The 19615-nt window shown below is 38.0% G+C and overlaps 3 protein-coding genes and 1 long non-coding RNA gene across 6 annotated transcripts in view; 3 read left to right on the forward strand and 1 right to left on the reverse strand.

The window, feature by feature from the left end:
- The window catches only part of LOC103979610 (uncharacterized), a 45944-nt gene extending 42073 nt beyond the window's left edge, over positions 1-3871 (forward strand). The window contains exons 34-39 of one of the 2 annotated variants that reach the window (XR_010485313.1): positions 156-241; positions 1289-1388; positions 1846-1940; positions 2350-2434; positions 3486-3540; positions 3665-3871. Coding sequence is in view for 1 of the 2 variants with exons in the window: in XM_065100258.1 (XP_064956330.1) it covers positions 156-241; positions 1289-1388; positions 1846-1920 (261 nt within the window). In the remaining variant the exon portion in view is untranslated. Of the gene's footprint in view, positions 1-155; positions 242-1288; positions 1389-1845; positions 2322-2349; positions 2435-3485; positions 3541-3664 lie in introns of those variants that run through there. The other variant, XM_065100258.1, reaches the window with a different exon arrangement.
- Positions 3872-4858: 987 nt separating this feature from the next.
- LOC135581839 (probable sulfate transporter 3.5) lies at positions 4859-9987 on the forward strand. 2 transcript variants are annotated; one of them, XM_065100260.1, is made up of 12 exons: positions 4859-5256; positions 5360-5567; positions 5635-5806; positions 6638-6703; positions 6829-6942; positions 7142-7258; positions 7363-7489; positions 7952-8238; positions 8397-8587; positions 8674-8756; positions 9510-9586; positions 9664-9987. In XM_065100260.1, exons 1-12 carry the CDS (start codon positions 4944-4946, stop codon positions 9811-9813), a joined length of 1905 nt encoding a protein of 634 aa, XP_064956332.1. In that variant the 5' UTR covers positions 4859-4943; the 3' UTR covers positions 9814-9987. The 2 variants fall into 2 exon arrangements, with proteins under 2 accessions (XP_064956332.1, XP_064956333.1); XM_065100261.1 differs by lacking the exons at positions 6638-6703; positions 6829-6942.
- On the reverse strand, positions 7816-11736 carry LOC103974725 (uncharacterized). The gene is made up of 2 exons (XR_010485314.1): positions 11427-11736; positions 7816-8869 (listed from the first exon to the last, which is right to left on the reverse strand). It is a non-coding gene; the product is annotated as an uncharacterized LOC103974725 (long non-coding RNA).
- Positions 11737-15441: 3705 nt separating this feature from the next.
- LOC103974722 (probable sulfate transporter 3.5) lies at positions 15442-19519 on the forward strand. Its single transcript, XM_009389596.3, has 12 exons — positions 15442-15825; positions 15905-16112; positions 16188-16359; positions 17459-17524; positions 17640-17753; positions 17859-17975; positions 18056-18182; positions 18273-18559; positions 18639-18829; positions 18909-18991; positions 19070-19146; positions 19229-19519. Exons 1-12 carry the CDS (start codon positions 15492-15494, stop codon positions 19382-19384), a joined length of 1932 nt encoding a protein of 643 aa, XP_009387871.2. The 5' UTR covers positions 15442-15491; the 3' UTR covers positions 19385-19519.
- Positions 19520-19615: the final 96 nt, after the last annotated feature.

Here is a 19615-nt window from a genome sequence, read left to right on the forward strand (position 1 = left end):
ATATACCATGCTAGTTTGCTGTCTAGTGGCATTCAGCAAGGACTTGTATTTAAATCCTTTCATGTGTATTCACCTACAACAAATGATGACAATCTAGAAATGGTTATATTAGTACTAGTAATTAAATGCTGTTTCATCATTTAAAATTTTAATAGGTTCTTGGAGCTGCCATCAACGTATATGCTAACAAGCACAAAGAACGGCCTGATCGGCTCATAGACATGCTAATTAGCAGTCACAGGTATGCTTTCGTGTCCTTGTAATAATGACTTTGTGTTTGTTATTGTTATTATTGTTAATTATAGGTGGAGTAGACATAAGTGGTCCAGTGGAGTAGACATAAATAATATTTCATACCTTTGGTCATTCTGAACTGGACCATCTTGCCTAAGCTTTTAGACTTAGTTTAAAATTTGGTTTCCAATGGTTTAAATACCGGTAAACTATCAGGTTGATATGGTGCCAGTATCCTAGGCAGTATATTGATTCATACTATCTGGTATCATTAAATAAAATAAAATGTATTACTGTTATTGAGTTAATATATTTTGATGCAGGTACAGGGTCAGATCAGTGAATACTAGTTGCTATATGCCACTCCATTTGATATTTAAATCCTTGTTTAGACTAATTTTCAAATGATTTTTGGTCTGACTGTATATTGTAAGTCATTAAAACCAATTACTTTTGTCTCTTTGAATAATCTTCACGGTCACGACTTGCAAATTTAATAGAGTGGGGGGAAAAAAGAAGAAAAAAATTATATACAAGGAGTAAAATCCTTTGCCTAAGAAGGCTTTACTAGAAACTACACGTAACAATTGAATGTTCTTAATTTAACCACCAAGATTGATTTGTACATAACTCATTGACAGGAAAAGATACATATAGCTGACTGCATATAGTTGGGACATTGCGGTCTGTTGTTTCTGTTACATGGTCTTTCCAAGTTACCTGTCTTCTTTCTTTCACTGACTTTTGCTTTCTAAGCTTTATATATTTCAATTCGTCTGAGCACATCCAACAATTTCCAGTAGAAATCCTAGTAGAAATCCTAATAATAAACTCATACATTCTGTTCAAGTGGTTTCCTCTACCGTTTACATATGCAGGAAGTCTATTACTTCCTGCTTGTGAATGTGCTTGTGAAATAAAATAAGATACAGTGAATTTCCAGTTAAATTTACCTGTTGATTTCAAATTAAACTAATGAAAATTTCAGCAGCACTGTATGTTCACTTGTATATCTGAATTGTGTTTCCTTGTACTTGATATTTCTTTCTTATAGGAAAGTTTTAGCTTGCGTTGTTTGTGGCCGTCTAAAGAGTGCTTTCCAGATAGCTTCCCGAAGTGGAAGTGTTGCTGACGTTGAATATGTTGCACATCAGGTTTGATGTCTTAATGACAATTAAACGTATGTTTCAGAAGTTGCATTCTAGGCATGTGGGTTTTCACTTTGATTGTACTAGATATTGACATCACGCTGTACTTTTACATGTTAAATAGATTTCGAACCGTTCACCATTAGATCATATTCCTACTTCATTGAAATGAGGAACCCACCATCGTTAAAAATGAAACATAATTGACATATTTTGTGAACGATCTCTCCTTTGCCATTGACTTTAATACATAGATCTAGAAAATTGAGCAATGAGCATCAGCCATGTCATGCTTTCATCAATTTTCTATCGACTTGTTGAATTTTTTTCCGGATATTATTTAATCTGCAACTCTTGCTTGATTAAATTATGAGATGTCTAACCCAATTAAGACATATTATGATTTTCTTGCATCTCTTTCTTTGAATTTGCCTTGAATTTGTGCACTTTTCTAATCCTGCAGGCATCAGTTGCAAATGCACTGCCCGTGGTTGACATGTGCAGACAGTGGTTGTCAAAGTACAAATTTGGCGTCTAGCTCCTGGAAGCAAACACAAGGTGGTAAAAGAAAGATGTTGACAGAAGAATTTTGCATTTGTAGATCTATTATAAAATAAGTGTTGGTGTAGGAGTAAACATTTTTCTACCTTGTAGTGGTGAATATTCGATCCCTGTTTTCCACCAAATTCTCATGATGTAATGATGTAAATTCTATTCCCTTCCGTAGGTAATTAGCCTTCAATTAAAAGGCTTAGCTCCATATACAATTTGTGTCCGGTGGTTAATCCTTCAGGCCAATCAATTTGGTCTTAGCTGTAAATAATCTCTCATCCTGTGAGACAATGTTCACCAAAATATTCTTGAGATGTTGTATCCAATGTGAGGAGTATGCATCTCTTATGCTGGAACATTTATGAGCAACAAGAACCGTTTGATCTATTTATATAGGTGTTCTGTGTGTTTCCAGGATGTCATTAACTTGGTGGAAAAGAATGGTTGCATGATCGACAAATGTTAAGGAAACAAGAAGCTATTGAAGCACCATAAAAAAGGTAATGCGTTTATTTAACAGTATTGAACTAGGCTCTGTACTCGTGTTCATTATTGCTCCTTGTTTGACCATGCTTCTGATGATCATGAATACCATGTCGATTTATGCACTTATAACTCGGGAAAGCTACAGAGAGATTACAATGGAGAGAGATAAATATGAACTTATAAACATTGCTTTGGATTTATATTTTTTGTTCTTTCTTTTTCTAATCATCTGCACATTACATTGTTGCTGGTAGCAAGTTTGTTCAGTCCTTTCTTATTGAGCTGAAGCTTTGAGGAGGAATTGATTGCTTTCTTTCTGAGTGCTTTAGACGCCCATGAAGGATAGGCTGTGGAGTGATGGCATAAATCACCATCTAGGTCTCTTACTAGGGCTTCTTTTGTAGGCGAGTCTCTTTGTAATCCATGTTCTGGAGGTGAAAAAAGCATGTCTTTCTCTGGTTTTATTCTTGAAGGATCGCATCAGTTTTGGTACATAAAAACTAAAAGAGAGTAGAACCGATCACATGCAATTGCCAGTAGAGCAAGTTGACTAATGTGCTTTGAGCCATCCATAAAGCGGTGATGAGTATATACATTACCAGGACATTGGTAATCTGTCTCAGTCTAATGTGTGGAAACAGTCGCGTCCACGGCTCCACGGATCAAACTATAGCTGCATGTCAACTTAAATAATTCTCTAAAACTGTTGCTAAATGTGTTTTTATCTCTTTTCTATATTAAGTCTGGCTGTACTTTGTATGTTGGCAAATGGCTCGAGAAAGCAAGTCAAATTGTGTAACAAAGTTGCTTAAACCTAGGAGCAGTTGATAGTATATGGGCTCTACCCAATTTGGAAGGTCAGAAATGAAATGTCTTTCCTTAAGAGTTGAAGTCACTCCAACTAATATCTTCTTTAGAACTGTTGCCTATGAATCCAGTTGTAAAACTATGTTTGTATCTCAGGGATTAACTTGTTAGATAAATACTATCAGGATGGCTTGGACTAAACCTCAGCAAGATTGGTTTAATCTTAATGCTAATGGCTCGTATCTCTATCAATCGCAGGAGGGTGGGGCAGACTTTCTGGACCGAGATTCTAATGGAGTGTTTATTTTTGCAGGTAGTAAATTCTTGTAAGACATGAATAACTGTTATAATGGCTAATGGCTCGTATCTGTATCAATTGCAGGAGGGTGGGGCAGACTTTCTGGTCCGAGATTCTAATGGTGTTTTTATTTTTGCAGGTTGTAAATTATTGTAAGACATGAAGCTGTTATAATGGGTTGGCTGCTATTAAGGAGCGACTGTTTCAAGCCAAACAAGGTGGAATTCACCCGATTGAAATGGAGGCAGAAGTGATAAGCTGAAGCTTCCTTCGAGGATGCACGAGTTACTGATATCCAAAACTTAGGATGTACAAATTACTTTGGTAATATATTATCTTTTCTTGAGACAGGTGTTTCGCTAAAAATTATGTGGCACTCAATCCATAGCTTTGAAATTATATGAAACTAAACCTAGACTCAAAGAACACTCGTTTTGTATCTCACCAACTTGTGCACCTATTTTTCCTTGGATTAGGTGGAGGACTCCCACTTAGAACTTGCAGTGGTCTAATAGCTATGGTTTTGTTCTTTTCATTGACTTATTAAATTTGCGTACGTGCATTCGGCATGTCCTGCCAACAGAACTTGGATTTCGTGATCAACGCACATCGTCTTCAAACCCGAAAACGACAGCACGGAGGCGAAACGGAGTACGTTCTGATCTCGTATTCGTCTTTTCTCCATGTTTGACCGATTTCTTCTTTCCATGAATACCACGCACTTCTAACTGGTAGATATCGTCATCAAAATTTATCGACTCTGCAGATTTCCCAGCAGGAAGAAGAAGAAGAACACAAGCACCCAACTTGCGAGTTCTCTTTTCTTCTCTCTTCGACACTTACGGAACCTCATATTAGAGTTTCATGATGCCATCGGTAGCGCACGACAATTTCGACAAGCTAAAACGGAAATAACTGAGAGTGAGAGATGTTACTTGCAATGAAGCGTCGGTTCATACTTCCGTGTTCCATTTGGATATACTCTCTTATATTCCTGTGCCTCCCCGGAACGTACTTCCCCCGCAAAACACCACTCACCGCATGCCATCAACGAACCATCAGAGTGGCTCTCTCGTCCACCGACGGTGAGAGCCACGCATCGTCTGATGTCATCCGACCCGTGATTGCGCCGTGCGACGGGCACACACATGAACTGGCGACTGAGACGTCAATGACGAAGGATCCCCTGACAAGACTTTTCTCATCCCTGAGAGAGATTGCTCGCCATCCTGAGCCTGATAACGTCGCGGTCAGGGAGCTCTTCAGGTGATGCCCGGGGACGGCCTCAGCTCACGATCATCACGGTCCCACGTGTTGTCGATTTATACTCGTACTGCTAGAGGAGATGACACACAAGCTCGATCCCCCTCTTCCCTTGGCGCTTGAGAGACCCGATCACGGTTCGTCGTCTTCTTTCGATGGGAACGTTGGGAGAGCACCGTAACGAGGTGAACTTGGAGAAGAGAGGCTCCTTCTTCAGATCATTCCGGTCCGACCTCAAGGAGACGTTCTTGCCTGACGATCCATTTCGGCATCTGGAGCACCAGTCGGGGTGCGCCGCCGCAGGCAGCTTGGTGAAGTACTTCGTTCCCGTATTGGAGTGGGCACCCAAGTACACCCTCGCCAAGCTTCAGGCCGACCTTCTCGCCGGCATCACCATCGCCAGCCTCGCCGTCCCCCAAGGCATCAGCTACGCCCGTCTCGCCAACCTTCACCCCATCGTTGGTCTCTGTAAGTCCTCTCTCTCTCTCTCTCTCACGAAATGCTAGTTGGATTTCAATGTTACTGCTTTGCACTCATCGGACCGGCATTACCGTGGCTCTTCACATCGCAGATTCGAGCTTTGTGCCGCCACTGGTCTATGTGGTGTTCGGTAGCTCGACGAACTTGGCGGTGGGAAACACGGCCGCGGTCTCTCTGTTTCTTGGGTCTGTCATAGGAAGTGAAATATCGCCGTTGGAGAGCCCGGAACTGTACAAGCATATGTTCTTCAAAGCCGCCTTCTTCACGGGGATCTTCGAAGCCACGTTGGGGATCTTTAGGTGAGAGTATCTATAGACACACATACACACACAAAGAAGCTCTTGCTGAACGAGCGCTTGATCTCAGGCTCGGGATCCTGGTGGAGTTCTTCTCACGGTCGACCATTACCGGGTTCATGGGAGGGACGGCGATAGTAGTCATCATGCAGCAGCTGAAGGGAGTGCTCGGAATGAGACACTTCACCACCAAGACCGATGTGGTCTCTGTTTTGGGTTCCATCATCTCCCACAGGGAGGAGGTTAGTGCGGCGAATCCATCCAGGGATCCAAAGATTCGTTTTTGGGAGGAAGGATTCCGACAAAGAAAGAATCGTTGAATCAGCCGTAATAAAATATAAATTTATATGATTCGACATATTTTATCCAAAAACTTTTTCTTGAGTTAACCCAAATCTCTTTCCATATTTTCTCATATAAAAGCATTAAAATAAATCTCACAAACATTCGAGCTATTTTTCGTCCACATCACACATTAAAATCATAAATCTTTGAGAGATATGTGTATTTAAAGAGCAATTAATCCTTTATTTCTTCAATTCTTATGAACAAAATTTTAATTATCAATCCTAACTTATGGCTTCATATTTAAAGAGAGTAAATAATGGTTTTGCTCAAACTTGTTAAGCTAATAAGATTGGACCGACCATTTGATTCCATGAAGAAAGACTTGGTTGAACTATTGAGTCGATCAGTCAAATCATAAAACATGCTAAAATATAAATATACAAATAATATTATAAAATTTCATTTACATAATAAAATCAAATACAAGGATGAGAGAAGCATTCTTAATAAATAAAAAATAAAGACATTTCGATCTTTTTAAGACTCAAATGTTCTGATTAATTATTCGAGTGGTTAAGAATTCAGTTCTTTAATTTTGTTTATTTAACTGATGAATCCAATTGAAGTTTGAGTTTTAGCATATACTTTTACCTTATGGAATTCACATCTTATGGGGATAAGATGGGAGCGTCGATGTCATTTTCTCGACACTAAACTTCATTAGTTTCCTTAAGTCACCTTATCTTTGGTGTTTCTCTCTCAATTGGTTATCTTTGGTGTTTCAGTGGAGATGGGAGAGTGCGGTTTTTGGGACGTGCTTAGTTATCTTGTTGCTTCTCTGTAGGCATACGGTGAGCGAGGAAATATATAGCCAAATCTACTGTGCTTTTCTTCCTTCCTTCTCTTCATTAATTACTCCATTGACCATCATGATCAGCTTTTCACAGTTGATATATGTTCTTCGTAATCTACACAGAGAGCAAAGGTTCCAAGGTTGTTCTGGTTGCCGGCCATCGCTCCTTTGCTGGTGGTCGTTTTGGGAGGTCTTTTTGCCTATCTTATACATGCCGAAGACCATGGCATCCTTATAGTTAAGTGTTGATCCAAACCATTCCACATATCTGTAATCTTCTTCGTTCTTTTCTCATTTCTTGTAGTTCTTCTATAGATACATGCTGGTGAAGTCTCTTAGAGAAACTTTGAGCTTTCTTGGAAGTTCTCATTTTACTATGTCTATAAATAAACAAAGGTTTGGGCACTTGGTGTGAAGCTGTTCGTGATTCTTGCAGGTTGGCACTGTGAATAAAGGATTAAATCCTATTTCCATATCACATTTGAAGTTCGAGTCTAAATATCACGGTGTTCTCTTGAAAGCAGTCTTGATTTCTGGTTTCCTAGCTCTTTCGGTAAAGTACACGATCATAATGATTTCGGCTTCCTTAAATCTTAATTAGAATTATTGTGCAAGCAAGCACGTTTATTTATTAACCTTTTTATGCTCTTGTTTTAGGAAGGAATAGCAGTTGGAAGAAGTCTGGCAACGATGAAAAATGAACAAGTAGATGGGAACAAAGAGATGATAGCTTTTGGGATGATGAACATCATCGGCTCTTGTTTCTCATGCTATCTCACCACTGGTGAATGCTTCATTCTCGATCTTATTTTCCTCTTATATATAAAATGTTTTTTCATGTGAGATTAGATTTTTCGATAAAGTTTGATATTTTTATACTCACAAAGAAGAAAACTTTGGTATATAAAGAACAATTACGGAAACCAACAATTGTAAACGAAAATTCCAAAATAATTTGGCTCGACATTTCGTAGAAAGAAACCTATATTATTCATTATGTGGAAATAATAAGATACAAAGTCATCTCAGATATATCTATCTTCTTAATGTATTTTATTCCAAAACACACAGGAGTTTTTATAGAATAAAAATCTTAAGATGCATACAATATTTACCAAGCAAATCTGTCCTTGGAATTTTTTTTGTAATCAGAACACTTTACAGTCTGAACAAACAAGAGATATGTTAGATTAATAATGGTTTTTCAAATAAATTTTTGATGAATAATGCAACGCTTATATTACAGGTCCTTTTTCCAGGTCAGCAGTTAACTTCCATGCAGGATGCAAGACGGCGATGTCAAATGTGGTCATGTCAATGTGCATCATGGTGGTGCTGTTGTTCTTGGCACCTCTCTTCAAATACACTCCTCTAGTAGCCCTATCAGCAATCATCATCGTTGCCATGACTGGGCTCATTAAGTTTGAAGAAGCTCACCGCCTTCTCGAGGTGGACAAGTTTGACTTTGTCATTTGCGTGGCAGCTTTCTTTGGTGTCATATTTTTCAGCATGACTGTTGGACTTTTGGCTTCAGTAAGACTCCTATGCACAAGTTAACTTCTCCCTTTCTTGGCTGTTTGATCATAAAGGAATTGATTAAAGACGAATCAATTGGCTGCCCAAACTATTTCTATATCATCATCATCTTTTGTCCATATCAACCATGTTTTCTATATTACCTTCTTGTACAGGTAGGTCTGTCAATACTGAGGGCATTATTATATGTGGCACGACCAACTACTTGCAAGCTCGGAAACATAAAGGGAACTGAAGCTTATTGTGATGTGGAGCAATATCCAGACTCAGTTCTTTTCCCTAACATTTTGATTTTGAAACTGGGTTCTCCTATCTACTATGCAAGCACTGGCTATCTGAGAGAGAGGTAAGGAAAAGATGTCATGGACCTGAGATAGTTGAGGATCTATCAAAGCTTGGTTCAAGCTCATCTCTTGTTTTTACCAAAACTAGGATCTTGAGATGGATAGAAGAGGAAGATGCCATCGCTAGGAAGGGTGAAGTAAATCTGCAGTACCTTATCTTGGACATGAGTGGTAAGTCTCATTTGAATGGCTGCTTACTTTATTCTCCATGATACTTGAAGGGCTTCATACACCATCTTGAAGATGACCTAAGCCGGGCTCTCAGTGATCAGGTGTTGCAATGCCTATCATTTTGAATTTGATCCAGACATTAGAGATGAGGATTAACAATAAGAATATAAAGATGGTCAAACATTTATATAACTTATGTTTTCTTCCAGAACAGTTGAAAGTAAGACCCTTAAACAAAACCAACTGCATGCCTTAGTAAGAGTTTTGCCAATCCTTGATCAAAGTTTCATCCATAAAATGAATGTAAAAAACTTTATAATCATCTAGGTCAAAAAATTAGGATGGAGAAAAAAAATCAGCATACATTAATATAATTGAAAGGGATTTAGCCATCAAAATCCAAGGTCAACTTGCCTCAAATTCTTGACTTAGGGCTGTTTGCTTATGAACTTTTGGATGGGCCAATTTTTGCATATGGACTGGTAGGCATGTAATGTGAGCTACCTTGACACCCAAAAGGAACTTGAACCAAAACGATAGAAAGATGTAAATTTGGTTATTAATCCTTACTGTAGCATTAATGGATTTGTAAATTGTTTAATAGCATATGTTAGAGATTTTAATGGAATGAAAAGAATGATGCAAGCTTTTCATCCTACTTGATTGACAAAAGAAGAATAAACAATTTTGTATGAAAAACACATTTGTACTTGATGGAACTAATCACACAAATTTATGCATGTTCTATGATAGGAGTGACCTCCATTGACAATACTGGAATCAGCATGCTAGCAGAGGTCCATAGATATGTTGACAGAAGAGGAATCAAGGTAAACCTAATCAGTAGAACCTAGTAACTTGTTTACTTTCCATTTACTATAACTAAGCTCTTTACATTGCCTTGCAGATCGCTTTGACAAATCCTAGGATAGAGATTACAGAGAAGTTGAAGTCATCAAAGTATCTTGATCTAATAGGGGAACAAGCTGTATTTCTTTCGGTCAAAGAGGCAGTTGAAGCATGTCATTTCACTGAGTACAAGAATGAATTAGTGTGATGAAACAGAGTTGTTCAGAATACAATCACATAGCAAGTACTCAGATTGCTCTGTATTTTGCTCGCAACAGGAGCTTGTACAATGCTAAATCTGTACCTGACAAGAAAAAACTACCAAAGAGATTTGGCAAGGATTTATTTAATAAGTTCTTCCTTCAAGAAATATTTTCATATACATGCCACTCTAACAGTCCTTATGGGGTTTATTTCTTACCTTCAAGCTAAGTATGGCCAAGGTACATAATACTGTCAAAGAAAACTTCCACAGTAGCTGCTACTGAAACAAAGCTTACTTTGAAGTTTGAACCTTCAAAGCATAAGTATCATGTGAAGAAGCCTCAGAAAGAAGTAGTAACTCATTTTGCACTCCAGCTAAAATTCTTAATTCAGCCTTCAGGACCAGAAAAGTTAGCAGAGTTTACAAATACAAAAAAACTACTTGATAAAGAAGCTTCAAGGAAAATTATGTGGCACTAATCCCGTGACTTTGTTAAGTTAGCAGAGTTTTTGTTGCAAAGAACATTCATGCAATCTTTAATTGTTCCATCTCCTTCTTCATCTCAATCTCACAACTGAATTTAGGTTCACGAATGTACGTTTTAGCTTAAATTGATTGATTATACAGCAAAAAAAAAATCCTAAACAATAACAATAAAAGAAGAGTTCAAGACCCAGCTATACACAGACAGTGGTTACACATCCTTGCAAAAGGTACAGTATAAGTGCCTATTGTTCTTTTTCAAATCCTCCTTAGGGTTCACTAGTGTGTCGCAATAAAATGCTAAAGTAAAACTGAAACTAATCATCGACAACAAGAGCCACACTAAAAATGTTGACTATGGAGGTCACATTAGATGCTTATCAGAACTGCGTAGACACACAACCACCTTGTAAGTTACCAGATTTAGGAGATACAAATAATTGTACACTGAAACAAATTTCTACTAAATTCATTTGAAGATGTAAATGTTCATAATAAGTACAAAATTTCCAGAACAGGCATCATCCTTCTGTGTATTTGTAGAAAAAATACAGCCATTTAGCTTTCCAACAAGTTTTCAATTTCAGCTTTTCAGAGAAACACGATGTTTCAGCATGAAACTATTGGGTTGGAAGTGGCAGTCAATACAACTAACATATGAAACAAAATTTCAGCAAAGTAACTTATTTCAAGGAAAGAAGATTAATTTAGACAATTGCTAATGTGTGTGTTGGTTAACCAATCATGTAACTTTCTTTTCCTTTTCTGTATGATTATTATTCTTCCTTCTTCCTTAAACATTTTTTTTATTTTCCTTAAAACTAATTCAGAAAACTGCTAAAGCTCCATGATCCTATCTCTTTGATATTTTCCTCCTTTCTTCCAAATACATCATTTCGGATTCATCTCCACCATCCGTTACTACATGTTCTAGCAATCATGTCAATTTGCGAAACGTCTCATGATCTCCCCATATGCAATAACTAGGGTCTCTACTTATCAAGTATGACCATTCAAGAAGAAATGACTGGGACCCTTCGATCAAGCATTCAGGGCAAAGCCTCATTTCATCAAACAGAAAAATGATGATAATAACACTGCGAAACTCGATCGCAATCCATTAAATTTCCTACCTTGCTTGGCAAGAACCCGACTTCCTCAATAAGATCCCGCGATTCGGTGGAGTCAGATCGCACCTCCTGCTCGAAAGACTTAGATCGAAAGAAGGACGGTCCGAGGCGGTTTTAGAGCTCCCAGTCCTGCTCCGCTTGCACAGTTATATGAGGGCACCACAACGCTCGGCAAACCTCCGGACTTCCTCCTTCTGGCCGCCATATTCTTTGGGCTGCTGCCTCGGCAACCACCCTAAGAACTCGAGCGAGCGGAAGAGATCACGAGCAACTCATCCTCCGAGAGAACTACTGCGCCTGCGAGAAACGCAGGCGTCGGTGTAGCGGACATACCCGGAACCCGATGCGGATCCGACCCGTATCTTATCGTACAGCGACTACTAAGATTTTGCCATCCTCTTTAAAGTATTATCTAATTTATTTTGACATAATACACCATTATTTGATTTTTTATTTAGCAATTTTATTTTTCTTATTTCTGTGATAATTCATATTTTTGGTCCTTCAAATATAATTTATAATTTATCTTTTAAATATATTTTTATAATATAAATAGATCGATCTTCCTTATATTGTTACTTAATAATATAAATTAGATATCGACTTTTAGATTTCATCATAAATTTAATTGATTGCTTTCAATTATATAAATTAATAGTTTAAATCATACTTAAAAGTAGGGTATTTCTTAACTTTTGTATAGAAATAATTATATTTCAAATTATAGTCTCTGAAATATCAAATGTATCTCTGTTCACTATTCCTATATTCAATTAGGTTCGTATTCACATTTTATCTATTTTTTGGATGTCTTTTCTATCCTTAACAATTAAAAAAAAATGATTCAAGATAATTTATAATAAATAAACAGAAAAAATTAGGTATTCAAGATATTCACTATTTTAATACTTGAACACTTTTGTCACTATATGGAATATTATTGTCCGAGTCAAACACCCCCTAACCTACCCCTAAAATATTATGCATTCAGCTAATGCCTCTTGATCTTGACCCTCTTTCTCAATGCTATAGATCATCTCTAGATTGGTTTCTTCCATTTGATTGGGGATGGTTAATATCTCATGTAATGATTTTTGATACTCTTTATTTTACTTAAATTGACTTTTGTAAATCTTGATTTCATGAATTTTTATGCTCCTACTAGCTCTTTGATTTTAAATGGTCATTACAATTTAGATATATTGAATACATTGCTTGATGGTGATATTATTTTAGCAGACATTATGAAATTGAAAATAATATTCTCATGTCTTAACATCCTCATTCTATTTTGACTTATCCGTGGATCAAATGATAAATTTCTTGAAAATAATATTCTTTTTACGTTTAATATTTTAATTTTTATCCTTGTCTTGTTTTTTGTTTCGACTACTTATTCTATCATACGTCAATACTTTTCCCCGATACGATCTCCACCCAAATGTTACAATAATTATATCGACTATCAAAATATAAAATAATAGGTTGATAAAATTCTCAGAGGCCATCCATTACTGTTGTTAATAAAACAAGGGTAGAAATAGTAACAAGCTGTGGGTTTTATTACTCTATTATATTTTTTTGGTTTTATAGATAGATATGTTACTACTACATTGTTAAATGGAGGGAGAAGCATAGAGTAATAGAACAGAGGTATAGTTTGTTTTTATTGATCAACAAATACAAAATTGTACATGAACAATCTAAAGGCAAATTATAATTAGAAAACAAATTCTCTAAGTAATCAAACTTTGAGTTTTACCATAGACTAATACACATCATTATTAATAAAATTCAAACAAAATGATCATAACATACTATGATTTGACGTTAATCTTGTTGACTTATCATTCATGTGTATGAGATGAAAAAAGATGGACCACTAAGGATTGAAAGAGTTAGATACTTGGAAGCTTAATTTTTTGGTTGAATTGATGATCTTATTTTTTAGAAGTAATAAGGCGTGATTGGAAATATATAGAAGATGATCCGATGAGCATAATAAACTTTAGCAAAACTTAAAGATTTATCGATCTGACTAAGAACAATTCAATAATCAATATCTTGATCATCTTAGTGAACATTTCCCAGACTGTGATCTTCAAGTCTTCACAAGCTTACGGATTCACACGTCGACTTTACGTGCAAATGTGAAACCTTACCTCACCGCTTAAGTGGGATGCACTGTCGAGGAGGGCGTAATTGGTTTGGTGCAAAGATCTGTGCTTAACCGAGGAAGGCACATTCGTGAGGGCCTCACTAAGTAATCATGCGGCAAATCCACCTTTGGAAGCTCTTAAAGAGCTTTTAAAAAGCATGTGAAAAGCCTTCCAATCAAAATCTAGGCATATATTTCTTCCTTCCCATGTCTTGTCTTCCAAAGTGGACAGGCAACAAAGGAACATCACAGATCTGCTTTCACTTGTTGATTATGTTGGGGTATTTCAACCGTGGTCTATTCTCTCCTCCATCACGAAGTTGAGATATAGAATCTTGGAGAAGAAGGTCTTTTCCTTCCAAGTGATTTGGAGTTTATGGAGAAAGTATAATCATGATTGCAGCGATTTCAGTGGATATATGTTTATGATCTGGATAGGCTCTAATCAGATAGGTCGACACAGTCTTTTTCTTTAAGATAAAGCAATCGTTAATGCCAGAAGGAGAACAAGAATCCAAGCTTTAACTTTGCTTCTCCATATATTCCTACTGCTGGCCTCTCAATAAAAATTTGTTTGGGTGGCAAGTTGGATCTTCTCACTTTTTCTTGCGTGCAGCAGTTTGGCTCTTCCCATGCATGTTGAACATGCTTGAAAGACTTTACTTGGTCTAAGCTCTTGGCCCGTTTTCATCCGAAAAGCCAACTAGAATTCTTGCGAGTTCATGTGATAGTTCCTTTAGGATTTCATATACAGCCCTTCGTAAAGCATTTTATTTCATGCATGCTTTAGGAACACTGATATGGTTCTGTGACTACCTGAATACTCTTCTTCAGTATGTGTACTGCAGATGGTATATAACACACACACGTTCTCAGTATGTTCTTCTTAGATACACTCAACCTGTATAAGTGCTCGAGTGGTAACTCATAATCGCATGCAGTTTCCATGTCCACTGCCTCCGACAAAGCTGCCTATGATGGCAGTCCACTTATATCCCATCATCTTTGACCTCATCATATTATTCTATGGATCTTTGTTTGTTGCCGAATGCAAAGCCGATCTCTTTATTCCTAATGGATATTAACCATACACGTAATCCGGGTTATTATATGTGAGTTTTATCCTTCCAAATCGGAGAGCATATAGGATTCTTATTCCACATAGGTTTCATGTGTCCCTCCGAATCTATTTACTGTGTCTGTTCTTTTATGCTATTCTGAAGTGACGCAAAACTTAACCCACCAAATAAAAAGGAAAGCCTTGGCTATTGACCTACTGATTCTTGTGTTATCAAAGAAATATAAGATCTATCATGAAAGCTAATTGGATTGTTCTGAAAGGATTCATTTCCTTTGAATTTTTCTTCTATGTTGCATGCACATCTGGTGAGATTTTTATTAGAATTTTTTGTTCTTAAATAATAAAAAGAAGGAAAGCCTAACTCGCAACTTAAGTCACGACCGAATGCGGCGCATGCGGATGCGGATGCGAATGCAGCAGGCGGGCATGAGATCCATAACGCATGCCTCTAATCATCCTCAATAAGTACCGAATTAAGGGTACGTATATATGGAATCTAATACTTCTTTACCAAATTAAGAATAAGTACATATGTAACCGAATACTTCTTCTGGAAGTTCTTATTCGTCTTTCCATTGAACTATCCAATTTAAGATCAATTAGCGGTGTCCAGGCTGCGAGAATTCCTGAGGTGGACCTCACCAACCCATAACTTTTTTGCATTGCTACCATCAATACCCAATCCCACAACAATCTTCTCACCCACTCCCACCGCACCCATACTTTCTCTTTCTCTCTCTCTATATATAGAGCAATATCTGACCTCTCTCTTTGTAGCAGCACCTTTTTTCCTTCTCTTCTTTCCTGACTCTCTCAGTCTTTGGTTAAGATGGAAATGTTGGAACTGCCGCAGCAGCAGCAGCAGCACCACCGCAAGAAAGTGAATCTCACCAACCCAAGATCGTCCTTCGCGTCGTTCCGATCCGATCTCAAGGAGACGTTCTTGCCGGACGACCCGTTCCGCCAACTGAAGCACCAGTCGGGTTGCGCCGCCGCATGCAGCCTGGCGAAGTACTTGGTACCCATGCTAGAATGGGCTCCGAGATACACCCTCGCCAAGTTCCGGTCGGACCTCCTGGCCGGCATCACCATCGCCACCCTCGCCATCCCGCAGGGCATCAGTTACGCCCGTCTCGCCAACCTTCCTCCCGTCGTCGGCCTCTGTAAGTAGTGGACTTCCGCTGGTGGCACCAACAGAGAGTACCGATGCGACACTCATATACGTCTATGTTTGCGTCACAGATGTGAGCTTCGTGCCACCGCTGATCTACGGCATATTCGGTAGCTCCATGAACTTGGCGGTCGGAAACGTAGCGTCAGTCTCGCTGTTACTGGCTTCGATGATAGGAAGTCAGGTTTCGGCCATCGAGAACCCGGACCTATACATGAATCTGTTCTTCACCGCAGCCTTCTTCACCGGGGTCTTTGAAGTGGCTCTGGGGATCTTCAGGTAAGGATGGTAATGTCTTCGGCCGTGGAATTTATACCAACTCGAGAGAGCTCTGAGATGAATGATCGACCGCAGGCTGGGGATACTGGTGGACTTCTTATCGCGTTCGACCATCACCGGTTTCATGGGGGGAACGGCGATCATAGTCATCATGCAGCAGCTCAAGGGAGTGCTTGGATTGAAACACTTCACCACCAAGACTGATGTCGTCTCAGTGTTGCACTTCGTTTTCTCCCACACAAGCGAGGTCAGTAGATTCATCTCGCAGATCCTATTTAGACTCTCTGTTGATCTTAATGTTATGTATGTGGTGTCTTCAAATTCTAAATAGATCGAATGGTTAGATTCACGGGGTTATGGGAAAAAATAATGAGAATCTCTTTAATGGAGATTAATAGAGAAGAATCGAATAGAAGGAACTCCTCCCTCCTTTTCTCTTGTTTGAAATCCAATCTAACAAATGTATTAGTCCTATCAATTCATTCTAATCAAAATCAGGTTACAATTGAGAACCGAATGATCATATCACCTACCCTAACTAATATAGTGAGAGTTGATTAAGCCACACAAGAGAATATTTATGCATGAGAAGAGACTGAAAAGAGGATTAAATAAATGATCTCATGTAGTATCATAATCATTCTAGATTGAATCTTATACATTAAGTGAAAGAAACATATTCTATCTTCACATACCAAAAATCTTAATTTTAATCACTATATTATCATGGTCTATAATTATTTACATTTAAGGATCTGGACACACCATTCAAAGTATCTGTCACACACCATTCAAGGTATCTGTCAACATATCAAATTTGGAATGATGAGTTGTCAATGCTCCCAAAACCATAAATATAATTTAATTTTTTTCAAAATAAAAGAAGAATATTTGTTGTCGTAGTGTTTCAGTATTCATGATGATACGGATAGATTTAGCTAATGCTGCTTAATAGAATTGAATTAACTGACATAAGCAAAAATAAATCTTGGGGTATTTTACATTAAAAAAAATTATTATTAGGTTTTTAATCTATAATTGATTTTTATCTCACGATATCTTTTCCTTATCAACCTGACAAAAATACTCCTTTGCTTTCTACCAAATATCTTTGACCTTTGTCATCGCTCGTCCATCGTTGCCTTCACCCATGATCATCATAGTTGTCGTCCTATACTCCCATTTAGGTAAAATATCCTAAATCTTTATTATTGGAGCTCATGATTAATTATAGATCCTCTTAGCCAAAAGTAGAATAAACTTTTTCGTTTTCTTCTCACTTTATTTCTGTACTTATTTTAATTTGTTTTTAGGACATTGGCTAACTTTTGCCTCTATATTCTCAGTGGAGATGGGAGAGTGTGCTCGTTGGGGTATGCTTTATCGGCTTGTTGTTTCTGAGCAAGTATGTGGTAAGTGGGCACTTCTCAGTGTATAGTGTTCTTTATTCCTTTTTCCTTTCTTTCATTCTTTATTACTTTTACTGTCACATTTTTTTTGTGTAATTTTTTTTTCGGATTTATACAGAAAGCAAAAGTTCCAAGATTGTTTTGGGTGCCAGCTATTGCTCCATTGCTGGTGGTCGTATTAGGAGGTGTTTTTGCTTATCTTGTGCATGGGGAGGAACATGGAATCCATATAGTTAAGTGTCGTTCTTAATTGCTTTGATTAAAGTATACGTGTTTTTTATGGTATATACGAAGTATAATGATCTGAAACTAGATATATAATATGTGATTCTTGCAGGTTGGTCCCTTGAAGAAAGGGCTGAACCCTATTTCCATGACACATTTGAAGTTTCACTCTGAATACTTCAGTGTTCTTCTGAAAGCAGGCTTGGTTACTGGTTTCCTTGCACTATCGGTAAAAGGACAAGATAACAATGATTCTGTGTTTTACGTACTTTTCTTCTCAGGTTTTGACCATTCACCAGCTTATTTCAGGAAGGAATAGCAGTCGGAAGGAGTCTGGCAATGCTAAAAAATGAACAAATTGATGGGAACAAAGAGATGATAGCCTTTGGGATGATGAACATTGTTGGGTCTTGGTTTTCTTGCTATCTAACAACTGGTAAATCCTTTTATCCTCATATGTTTATAGGTCTTCACATAGATACACCATCTAAAATATATGTTCCTTGAATTCGTACCTTTCGTACAGGTCCTTTTTCCAAGTCAGCGGTCAACTTCGATGCAGGATGTAAGACTGCAATGTCCAATGTGATCATGTCGATCTGCATGATGCTAGTTTTGTTGTTCTTAGCGCCTCTCTTCAAGTACACCCCGCTGGTGTCTTTATCAGCGATCATCACTGTCGCCATGATTGGCTTGATCGAGTATGAAAAGGCTCATCATCTGTTCAAGGTGGACAAGTTTGACTTCGTCATTTGCATGGCTGCTTTCTTTGGCGTCATATTTTTCAGCATGATCATTGGTCTTATGGTTTCAGTAAGTACCCAATGCAATCTCATTTCTTTCTTTTAGAAACAGTGAATCATCTTCTTCTTTGCTAAGCCATGTTGAGCAGGTGGGCTTGTCGGTGATAAGAGCGCTCCTGTATGTGGCGAGGCCAAACACTTGCAAGCTTGGGAACATAGCAGGGACTGACATGTATCGTGACATAGAGCAATATCCAGACTGTGTTGGCATTCCCAACATGCTCGTCTTAAAGATGAGTTCACCTCTCTACTATGCAAATGCCAGCTATTCCAGAGAGAGGTAAACATAAAGCCTTGACCTTGTCTTCAACTTGTTTACGCTGATGATAGCTGATCTCTTCTTTTCGTTATGAGAGTAGGATCTTAAGATGGATAGAAACAGAAGAGAGCATTGCCAACAAGAATGGGGAGGAGTTGCATTATCTTATTCTTGACTTGGGTGGTAAGTCACAGTTGCTTTGGATCCATTCTTGGTGTGATCTTATTGGCTTTTAGGCTGAATTAATTTGGTATGTTCTAGGAGTAACAACCATCGATAATACTGGGATTGGCATGCTACAAGAGGTCTACAGGAACCTTGAGAGAAGACAGATCAGGGTAGGGTTACAAGCACTGACACCAGAAAGGCATGCAAATTTCTTGTTCACTGAAGGGATGCTGTTTGCACTTTGTTTTGCAGGTGGTGTTAGCAAATCCCAGGCTGCAGGTTGCAGAGAAGTTGGTATTGGCAAAGTACATTGAACTGATAGGAGAAGAGTGGGTCTTTCTTTCGGTGAATGAGGCAGTCTCTGCATGCCATTTTTCCCTACAGGAATCAAGGACCATAGATCCATAAGGCTTCTTACTCATATCAAAAGGATGATTCTTATGCAAATAACACTATCACTCTGTATTGTGATAAAACTAACACATCAGGATAGCCGTAAAAGTGTATCAGTGTATGACATTTCTCCAATTGCTGTTCAAATTTTGGTGGGTGATTCAGTTTATTGGTCAATAGGAGTGAGGTTTCCACAATGTTATTACCGAGCTATAAACCTGTTCTTGAGATAATCCAAGGTTAAGA

This window comes from Musa acuminata, chromosome BXJ2-3, assembly GCF_036884655.1.
Source record: "Musa acuminata AAA Group cultivar baxijiao chromosome BXJ2-3, Cavendish_Baxijiao_AAA, whole genome shotgun sequence".
Classification (NCBI taxonomy): domain Eukaryota; kingdom Viridiplantae; phylum Streptophyta; class Magnoliopsida; order Zingiberales; family Musaceae; genus Musa; species Musa acuminata.

Coding starts and splice junctions, on each gene's coding strand:
- LOC135581839 (XM_065100260.1), top strand. CDS start 4,944: ATGGGAACGTTGGGAGAGCACCGTAACGAGGTGAACTTGGAGAAGAGA. Junction 5,568..5,634: donor GCCACGTTGGGGATCTTTAG/GTGAGAGTATCT, acceptor GCTTGATCTCAG/GCTCGGGATCCTGGTGGAGT. Junction 5,807..6,637: donor TCATCTCCCACAGGGAGGAG/GTTAGTGCGGCG, acceptor TTGGTGTTTCAG/TGGAGATGGGAGAGTGCGGT.
- LOC103974722 (XM_009389596.3), top strand. CDS start 15,492: ATGGAAATGTTGGAACTGCCGCAGCAGCAGCAGCAGCACCACCGCAAG. Junction 15,826..15,904: donor TCCTCCCGTCGTCGGCCTCT/GTAAGTAGTGGA, acceptor TTTGCGTCACAG/ATGTGAGCTTCGTGCCACCG. Junction 19,147..19,228: donor TTGAGAGAAGACAGATCAGG/GTAGGGTTACAA, acceptor TTTGTTTTGCAG/GTGGTGTTAGCAAATCCCAG.